Below are 10,584 nucleotides of genomic sequence, written 5' to 3'. Positions count from 1 at the left end.
AAAAATTTAGTGTAGAATAATTCAAAGTAAAATTTTAAAGATAAAAATTGACACAAACTGTAATTTACTCGTCATGCGCTAATGAATCGTTTTATTTTTCGTGGCGGAAGGAAGGTTCTCAACCTTCGCAATCAAACGCAACCATCAAACCCAACCTAAAGGTGGTGAAAATGAAATTTACTTCCGAAAAAGAAAAGTAAAACAAGCTACTCCACTCGCCATGGCCATGGCCGCCTCCTCATCCTCGTCTCCCCTCCCTCTCGCCCTCCCCCTCCTCCTCCTCCTCCTCGTCCTCTTCGCGTCCCACCCCTCGCCGCACGCGGCGGCGGCCGCGGCGGATGCGGCGCCCGCGGGAGGCGGCGGCGGCGGCAGCGGCGGCGAGCTCCTGTCCGCGGCGCGCGCGCCGGGGTTCGCGGCGTGGCTGCGCGGCCTGCGGCGGAGCATCCACCGGCACCCGGAGCTGGCGTTCGAGGAGGTCCGCACCAGCGAGCTCGTCCGCGCCGAGCTCGACGCGATCGGGGTCCCCTACGAGTGGCCCGTCGCCCGCACCGGCGTCGTCGCCACCATCGCCGGCGGCGACGGCGCTGGGGCCGGGACCGTCTTCGCGCTCAGGGCGGACATGGACGCGCTCCCCCTGCAGGTACTCTCTCCTCCTCTTGATTAGGATCGTGTGATTGATTGATTGATTCCGGGTGGATTCTCTTGGGAGGGAGAAGATGAACGGCTAATTTGGGTTGTCGGGGATAATTTCCAGTGGATTGGAGTACTGATTAGATTCAGGTTGTTTCAAATTATTATGTCAAATCTGATTGGTTCGTGATGCATTGACCGTGATGCATTGACCTCTGCTTAGTGAAATGGAGCTTGCCACAATTGATGATTGCTTACTCACTGTAGTGAAAATTAGTCAATTGCTGTTACAAAATTATCTCAATTATATATCATAACCGAGCCTGTTAGTTCGTACAATATATTCATTAACACCTCGGATGACCCAACAAAACATTGATAAATGGATAGCAGAAGGAATTAAAGGCAAAATTGATGATCAGGCGTGCATCTCTGGCCTCTGCTTTGGGCTAGGCTATCTTGCATTCCTCCATGAGGTGCTAGAGTTTTTGCATTTCGTTGTTGTTGTGTAATCTGTTTGGATACCACGTGATGTTTACTCGTAACTTTATTGAGCTGTAAAAATACTTATACCAACCAATTGCCAGTTATCAGTACACTATAAATCTATTGCATCATCGAATCGGATGGGCAATATATATGGGAAACAAAGGACAGTAGGAAAATTGGTGTACTACTAGTGTTGTTTATACTTGCGCCTTCTAGATAAACTGAAGCATGTTTAAGTGCAATCTAGATAAACTGAGGCATGTTTAAGTGCAATCCTTCCTGCAACTTGAGTTCAATGTACCGTGACTGACATTCTGACAAGCAAGAAAATAATTACTCCATCTGATCAAGAATCATATGATGTTTTGGACAATGGTATAGTCTCCAATATCTATCTCTTGCACTGTTTTATATGGATATATGTAACTAAAAGAATAAAAGATCTTTATATATTATGAAAAATTTTGATAAGGACAATGGTATTTTTCATATAATCGACCTAAATTGGCTTATGAAAGATAAAAGATAGTAAAGTTTGATTATATGCTTTCTAAAACAATTTGTACTTGATTGAATAACAAAATATTGGAACAAGTGTGTCCAAGATTGAATTTTCTACTGATATTGTAAAGGAGATGTTACTTGGATCTAAATGTATTCCATAGCTTTTGCACAAAAAGAACTCTCCATCTAACAACACATGTTACACTTTTGTAAGTACTCTTCATATTTTATTAACACTTCTATTTTCTCGCTGTGCTCACTGTTTGGAAGGAATTGGTAGATTGGGAACACAAGAGTGAGGAAAGCGGAAAGATGCATGCTTGTGGACATGATGCTCACACCACTATGCTTCTAGGAGCTGCCAAGCTACTTCAATCTCGGAAGGATGACCTTAAGGTACTGACCATTGTGCATTGACCGTAACTTGTCAACTTGATTACTTGAGCTTGATCCTAGCAAATTAGGATCATTATACAACGTAGTCACTTGGGTAGAAAATCTTAGGGTGACCACTGACAGTACTGATAATCGCTTGTGCTCATTAAAATGTGTACAGAAAGGCTTCATTGTTCATAAGATAAGTTGAGTTGATGCATCATCAATCCACTGACAAGATTCCTGTAATCTCCCAAACACTGGATATAAATCTAAAATAATCTTATTTGATAACCAATGGAGGCCTTTCATGTTTTCTGTTAGGGTACTGTGAAGCTCGTCTTCCAGCCAGCAGAGGAAGGTTATGCTGGCGCACGCTATGTTCTACAAGAAGGCGTGCTAGATGATGTGTCAGCCATTTTTGGCTTGCACGTTGATCCAAGAATTCAAGTAGGCACCGTCACCTCCAGGCCAGGGCCATTTCTTGCAGCATCAGGCCGGTTTCTTGCAACGATCACTGGGAAGGGTGGTCATGCTGCAGGCCCACACAACGCCGTCGACCCCATCCTCACTGCATCCTCTGCCATCGTCAGCCTCCAGCAGATCGTAGCCCGGGAAACTGATCCTCTTGAGGCTGCGGTATGTGTTTGACTGCATCGCATATACTCTCCTAATTTCCAGCCTACCTTATGTCACCTGATGTCATAGTCTGTTCATCAGATGTGTTCCTTGGCAGTAAATAACATCACCATCTCCTTTCGCTACTGTCAGGTGATCTCCGTGACATTCATGAAAGGAGGCGATGCCTACAATGTCATCCCAGAGTCGGTATCTTTCGGTGGCACCTTCAGGAGCTTGACATCAGAAGGCCTCTCATATCTCAAGAAGAGGATCAAAGAGGTAAGCATGAGCAAAGAAGCACTCTTCTCCAATCTATCTCAAGCTCTGAGCATAGCTTCATCAGAATTAGACAAAAATAGTCCTCCCCAACAGCTTACAATTCTCCACTGCCCTTGTAAATCCATAACCGCAAATGATCAATCAACAACATGACAAATGCTTCTCTGTCAGATCGTCGAAGCGCACGCGACCGTGCACCGGTGCACCGCCACCGTCGACTTCATGGAGGAGGAACGCATCCCGTACCCGGCCACCGTGAACGACGAAGGGATGTACCACCACGCCAGGGCCGTGGCCGTGGACGTGCTCGGGGAAGACGGCGTCAAGGTGGGCACCCCGTTCATGGGCGGCGAGGACTTCGCCTTCTACGCGCAGAGGTTCCCGGCGGCGTTCTTCATGATCGGCGTCGGCAACGAGACGACCATGCGGAAGGTGTACCCGCTGCACTCCCCACACTTCGTCGTCGACGAGGATGTGCTTCCGGTAGGAGCCGCCTTCCACGCGGCCGTCGCCATGGAGTACTTGAACAAGCACGCATCTACGGCTACGTTCTAAGGCCTCCTTTTCATGTAAACATGGGGATTTCATATGAATTTCACAGAAAATGGTGTAAGTTCTTGTAAAAAAAAAAACATGGGAATTTTGTGTGTTCCAAAGGAGGCCTAAGGCTTTCAGTGGCTTTTGAAATACTCGTGTTTTCTGCTTCTACATTGGAAGCAGAAAGTTGTAGATTTAGTACAAGATTTTGCATAAAGGTAAATAATAATAGAGTGAATTACACCGCAAAGCACAAGCGAGCTGCCAGCCAAAGTTAATTTGCCCCTAGTAATAATAAGTATCCAAAATTTGACTGAATTAATGGTTTATTCTGGCCCGGTCGGTAGTAAGAAATTTGCTATTTGGTCATATTCATCTTGGCAATGCATTGTCATAAGTGAAATCATCTGTTAATCATCATGACTTGTTTTTTCAATACTAAATATATGTACGAAACTGGCTTACAATTTCGCATGCGACCAAAACCAAAGATTTCAGATATGTATGGAGCAAACTTTTCTGCACCAAGGATATACAACACATAATATTCCAACGTGCAGATAGATTCAGTTCGTCTTTACAGATATGAAAATGGTACTTAAATACAAACTCCGCCAATGGAGGATGGTGCACCTATGGACTTACACCAACAAATATACAGTAGCATGTCCTGCAACTTGAATAGCTGACGAAAGATGATAAAAGTCCCTAGTCTAAAACATAAACCAAGCCTGTTGGAAGGAAGGCTGTCTTGAAATGTTAATTCTGTCCTTTCACAATCTCCCGGTAGACTAAATCGATGAAATCATCATTCTGGCATAAAGAACACTCATAACAGTTAATAATTGTCTATCCAAAGATGCAGGAATATAGCTAGCAAATAAAGGTATAAAGTGTCACTGGCTTGTAAGTCTAACTTAGAGAGACATCTTAGTACAACGGGAATTATGCACAAGACAATGAAACAGGAAATGTCTATGATTTAAGCAAAGCATGAGGCCCTGCAGGATGCCTCAATTGAAGCCTTAACTCAATTCATCACAAAATTTAACTCTGAGAGCCAACAAAGATAAATCATGAAATGTGCATAAATTGCTATTGCAGCATACCTCAACAAGCCTAAGTAATGCATCCCTAACTTTTTCTCTGGACAGTACTGGGCTGTACACCGGTGCTGATGCAAGAGATGGGGATGGATTTGGTGGCGGAAATGGTTGAAGTAACGGAGTCCCATATGGTGGAGAAGGCGATGCTGTAGGTAACGGAAAGGGTTGAAGCAAGGGAGCACTGTGTGGTTGCTGAGTGATGCGAGGATGTTGAGGTGGAGCAGTAGGTGCCACAGGATTGGTGCGGGCCATTGTTGTCTGAGAAGATGTCAATGGTGAAAAAAGTGATGGATTTAGAAGGCTTGCTGACCTGTTGACCACAGCACCAGTTCCACCATGAACATCAGGGGATATTACTGATGAAGTTTGAGAAGGGAGCAAATGGTGCACAGCTGGAGGCTGAGATATACTGATACTTGTTGGTGCATGTGAAGATAAAGGAGTAGACCCAAAAGATTGATTTAACTGTCCTGCAACTGATAAACCGGAGGCACTGCCAACATTTATAGCTCCCTGTTCCAAGAGACCCAAATTTGTTAGACTAAAAATACAAAATTCTATCTTGAAGAAATTATAGAACGCTTCCATTGCAAACAAGCTAGATTAGAACGGAGATGAGCAGATCATATGAATATATGATACAAAGTGAAGCTGCAGAGAAAAAGCCTCATTTCAAACTTTCCGTACACTGAAGAATGCAGATAACGGATCCTCCTGGACATGGGTAGTAGCTGGTATGATATTCGATGTTTGAGGCTCTAGTGGACCTTCAACCAAAGTAGGTGCTGCTTCCAGCTCTTCAAATTCACTGAAATAAGATCGATGACAGTATAACACTATTACAATAACATAGTTTATGGCAAATATACATTCAAAAGCAACAAATTAAGGGAATGGTTTACAATACAGCAGTAAGATACAATATTAAATGAACAAAAAGCAGTAGCCACGAGTCATGTTAATCTCATTTTAAATTGAATAATTGATTGCATGCTAATCTGAGTACAGAAATGTCTGGCATGCAAAAGGTTGCAAGAAAAAAGGATGGAATCCGTTCAACACACATGCCTTCAGTAACTTCTACTGTACATATCTTCTGGTTAAAAGATTCAACCACCTGATCTATGTGAAACCTCAAGTACTACAAAATTTTCAACTATCTAAATAGAAGCATTCTAAATCTTGTTTGATAAACCAACAAATATTCTTAAAAGCTCCATAACAAAGTAAAGTAATATTTCATATAATCATGTTGATTAGCACAACTTCTACAATCAAATCAAGAAATGTAGCGCAAAAAGCGCAAAACACACATTTAGGTACCTTTTAATAGAGGGAGCCTTTGGCTTCGGAGTTGCTTTGGAGAATGCATTCAATATCCTTCACGATCAGGAAGTGAAAAAATAATATAAGAAAGTGTGAAGCCTCGACTTATGAAACAAGCACATTGCTACTAGATCATTTAGCCTTAAACTTATGCAAGCTCTAAATTCTAACTAAACTGACCTAAAGTGAGCAAAGTAAGAAGTTAGCTTATCAATGAGATGTAGAGATATTCTTTTATTGTACCTCCCATCCACGATAATTTTAACTTTCAAAATGTCATATAATTGATATACAATTTTAACTATATAATAAAAGCAAGATAAACTGGAAGTGTGACATACTGACAAAGTGAAGATTGGTTCTGTTTAACATTGTGGCAGTTTAGAAAAATAATTCTTTTTCTATCGTTCAGGTATAACAGTTAATTAAGCCGGTTACAGTAATGACAGATTCCACAATGTAGAACAACAAAAGCAAGCCGGCCCTGATATATTTGGCATGCAAACTACAAATTATACAAGTCAGAACAGAAAATCACACGATATACCATATGGAGAGATGAAATATTTTTCTTACTATTTGTATAACCAGCTATATGTGAGTACTACTGTGGACCAAAATATTTAATCCCTTGCATATTATCATTCCTGTGAGGCTATGACTCACATGTCCTTTTTTCAGTGACCCGTAGACACTGCTCATCTCATATTACCCCTTTGGGCTGAACTTTTCAGGAGTTGGCATTAGAAAGTGATGTTTACAAGGATAATTTATGTTGATGTAACTCGACATACACATTTTCTCAAAACAAATAGTTGATATTTCAGGTCATTCTACATATACAAGCAGCAAGATACATGAACCAGACAATCTACAACAAGAAACTAGGAGCACGGTCCACAAAGACACTAAAGTCTAAAAGGACTAAAGGAGCATTATTTGTAGGAAATACGAATTTACCTGCTAAAAAGATTTGCAACTTCTTCACATTCCTGGGAATTATAAAACCAAATGCCAATAACTTCTTGTGCAGCATTGCGATACATTATATAGGGAACCTGAAGCTGATATTCAAAATCTCCCAGGAGATCTTCAACTAAATTATCTGTTGATAAGATGAAGGAAACCAAATACTAAGAAATCAACATAGAAGAAGAATGTGTCTTGTAACACAAACAAAAAAGCTCCCAAAACGCTGCTTGACCCTAGAGTTTATGTGGTTTGTAATATGAAGTTTCTACAAAAATATCAACTGTTTTGTAATGAAGCTCATCAGAGAGCTGCTAGCATTGAAGTTTAACTATTTTTCAATGAATAATAATTCACAAATAAGCCGATACAAGTTCCCAAATGCACATTGATAATGACAATCATGTGTGACAAGTGAGATTGACAATTTCACGCACAGGTTTTACAAAGGTTGTAACATAGCCAATTATAGAAACTTCAACTCTAAGAAAACCAAGAAAATTTTCATGCAGCGTACCTGTATTACGACGATTCATGACAACAAACTGGAATCTGGGCTGCGCATTCCTGCATTGCAAAAATGTAATGGTATTCAACACAACTAGTAAATGTGATTCATTGGTACTTTAATACATTTGCATTATTTGATGATTAAGAGACAAGATATCAAGACATATGGTTAAGTAAAATGTTGGTTCCTACATTCTCTTTGCAAAAAGGGCACATTGCACCATTTGAAGTATATCCAATCATTTGAAGGATGTGGTATATCCATGGTGTACTGTATAAAAATGAGAATTCAGTCATTCACTATCAATATGGACTAAGCGGTGTTTCTTTCCTTTGTTGCTCTAGATACCAGGGATGCATTTCATTTGAAAATTCCCATGTTCCACAGTTACATGTGCACTCTATCTGTTCCTTTTTTTTTGGGTATTTTCAGACTGTTTCATCATCCATTCTCCAAAATGGGAACACTTGAACCCCTAAGCACTGAAATGCATTCAAAACCAAATGTGCTGACAAAGCATTGCCAAGAAGTGTAAATGCTGTAATGTTGGCAGAATACAGTTGCAAAAAAGCACCATCCCCTGCCAAAGTTTTCTATCTCATCTGGCAATCTTCTAATATCAAAATTAGTATTAATATAATTGTGTACTCTTACACAAAACATACTTGGGCATGTAATGCACCAAGAGAAGAAAAATCGACAAAATGATTGCAATGTTTACAATTAGGACTTTATTCACCAACCACCGAATATCTTTACAACCCTTTTGTTTTGTAATAAATAAAGATCTTGACAAAATGAACAGGGGCCACTTCAACGCTGTCATTCACTGTGTTAAAGAAATAGTTGTAGCTATAATGCTATATTGAACGAAAATTCATGAAAGCTACCTCCAAGATCCTCTGCTAAGCAAACCTACTAATCAGCACTAGGTTCTGCATGATATTGCATTCATCATTCTAATCAAATGACACCCAATACGTTCAACAAACTCAATCACTAGAGGCGTGTAACACCTTTCATCTAACAGGTAAACAGTAACCGAAAACTAAAATCAGCAAATTCAGACACAAGAAGGAACCAAATCCTGGAACGAACCTCTTGACAACGAAGAGCGACCCCTCCACATCCTTCCGGCTCTGCAACGACAACAAATCAGGCCAAATCGACATGAAGCATATAACCAAGCGAAGCAACCGAGCCACGAATCGAAGAGATAACAAAAAAACAAAAGCCATCTTACCCACTGGTTGAGGTTGGTGTCGAAGTCGTAGAGCGTGACGTGGCCGGCGGTGATGAGGATGTCCTCGACGGCGGGGTCGAGGCGCTGGAGCACGGTGATGTTGAGCACCCGCGTCCCCTCCTCGTCCATCGCCAGGTTCGGCGTCACCTTCGCCCTCCCGCCGCCGCCGCCGCCGCCGTGCGCCATGGACGCCAGCGCCGCCTCGTGTAGAGGGAAGAGGAGGAGGAGCAAACCCTAACCCTAATGGCGGCGTCTCCCTGCTTCGCTTCTAGGGTTTGGAGGACGGATCGAGAGGAGAAGTGGGCGATTCGATTCGGATGATTCGAGGAGTCGATTTGGCGAATTTTGGCCGCGCGTGGGAAGAGAGAGAGAGAGAGAGAGAGAAGGAGAAGAAGCGGAACTCGGAAGAAATAAAAAGGGATTTAATTTTTTGGATTTTTTGGAGTTAAATTGAATTGAATTAGATTAATATTAATTCGGAAATTTGGATACGAGGAAAGGGATGTTGTGTGGTGTTGTGTTGCGTTGTGTTGTCAGCCGTATCTCTGCTGTTGGATATCCCGGCTGCACGTGAGACGTCACTTGCTTTATTTTTTTTCCTTTTAAAAGAAAAGCTCGAGAAATTTTTTTGTGAGTAAATTTGGTGGAACCCATCAGGGCCACCACTCTATCGCTTATTTCTACTATTATAAAAATTAAAGATTTTTTTGCCAATATTTTACGTCATCCGTGTATGAGTCAGTTTTTAATTTCATTTGGTTTTGGAAATATATATCCGTATTTGAGTTGGTTTTTAAGATCATTCACTTTTAATAATACAGAAGGAATTATATAAGAAATCTGTTTAAAAAAACTCGCATGCTAACTTGAAACGATTGGACTCCTAACTGCAACTCATGATTTTCTAAAAATATATATATCAAAACGAACTCCCACAGTTAATTTCATATTAAGTAAACCATATAACAATAAAAAGGTTAAAATAGGCTTTACCCGTTGCAATACATGGGCATTTTTCTAGTTAAGACCAAGTATAAAGAGATAGAACGATAAAGTAATATATCCCTAAATATAAGATAGATTTATTGTTCAAAAAAAATACAAAGTCTGTAAAAAATATTCAAACTTAGATTAAAAATAAAGTAAAACAATGTAGTTTGATAAATTTTGTAGTTAAATAAATATAAAATGGCCCGGAGAAAGGTGTGCGTTCTATAGCAGTGTAATTCCAGCTTGGTAATGTGCAGTCTTAGATAATTGAAAAAAAATATAGCAAATCTCTTTATGATAACTAAAGTTTAATATTATGTTAAATACGAGGGACCATTGCAAAGTGAGCATTAATTGGTTAATTGGTTAGGTTCTTGGTGATGGAACCTACTCACTCGGGTTAAGTACTAGATTTGGCAAGAAGGCTCGTATTTATGGCTATAATTATTTTTTCCAGTGGTAGACGACGTACATATCAACTACGATATACCTACTTACGGTGATTTCATGAATCTCAGATATGTGCCCAAAGTGCTCATGGGTGAATGTGCACGCGTTTATAAGAGCGCGTACGTTGTATTCTATTTAAAAAAATGAGTGGACAATTTTGAAAAGGTGTTTTTATTTATGTGTCCCATAATTTTGAACATTTATGTATTCCTCTCTATAGAAAATATCTTACTACACCGGCAATTAAATAAACTTGTTAGAAGTTCATCACTGGATTAAGTTGTCATAACTTCTCTTCCTAAGCATGGTAAGGAATTTGCTTAGTAATCTAGCTCAGATTTTTTCTTCCAACTTACGTATAACTCGCATTTAATTTACAACGGTGCTATTAATAGGCTTTTTCTATTGCCATGCAAGTATTTGAGGAGAGCAAAACGAAAACATCATTGCTACGCATGCGGCTTAGAGTTGACTCTTAGTATGTATCTATACTTTCTATATAGTTGGTACCCACTAAAGCTAAAGCTCAACATGCAATCATGCCACATCATCAC

At 40.4% G+C, this 10,584-nt stretch overlaps 2 protein-coding genes across 2 annotated transcripts; one reads left to right on the top strand and one right to left on the bottom strand.

Annotated features, from left to right (window-relative positions):
- Window positions 1-205: 205 nt before the first annotated feature.
- LOC127779191 (IAA-amino acid hydrolase ILR1-like 7) lies at window positions 206-3,685 on the top strand. Its single transcript, XM_052305915.1, has 5 exons — window positions 206-640; window positions 1,894-2,019; window positions 2,323-2,637; window positions 2,770-2,898; window positions 3,070-3,685. Exons 1-5 carry the CDS (start codon window positions 221-223, stop codon window positions 3,451-3,453), a joined length of 1,374 nt encoding a protein of 457 aa, XP_052161875.1. The 5' UTR covers window positions 206-220; the 3' UTR covers window positions 3,454-3,685.
- Window positions 3,686-3,829: 144 nt separating this feature from the next.
- Window positions 3,830-8,997, bottom strand: LOC127779192 (mRNA-decapping enzyme-like protein). The gene is made up of 8 exons (XM_052305916.1): window positions 8,591-8,997; window positions 8,446-8,486; window positions 7,354-7,403; window positions 6,828-6,972; window positions 5,865-5,921; window positions 5,229-5,349; window positions 4,545-5,054; window positions 3,830-4,248 (listed from the first exon to the last, which is right to left on the bottom strand). Exons 1-8 carry the CDS (start codon window positions 8,774-8,776, stop codon window positions 4,195-4,197), a joined length of 1,164 nt encoding a protein of 387 aa, XP_052161876.1. The 5' UTR covers window positions 8,777-8,997; the 3' UTR covers window positions 3,830-4,194.
- Window positions 8,998-10,584: the final 1,587 nt, after the last annotated feature.

The sequence above is a fragment of the Oryza glaberrima genome, chromosome 7, assembly GCF_000147395.1.
Source record: "Oryza glaberrima chromosome 7, OglaRS2, whole genome shotgun sequence".
Classification (NCBI taxonomy): domain Eukaryota; kingdom Viridiplantae; phylum Streptophyta; class Magnoliopsida; order Poales; family Poaceae; genus Oryza; species Oryza glaberrima.
Note: the sequence above shows the minus strand (reverse complement) of the source record. Positions and strands in the feature narration are given on the sequence as shown.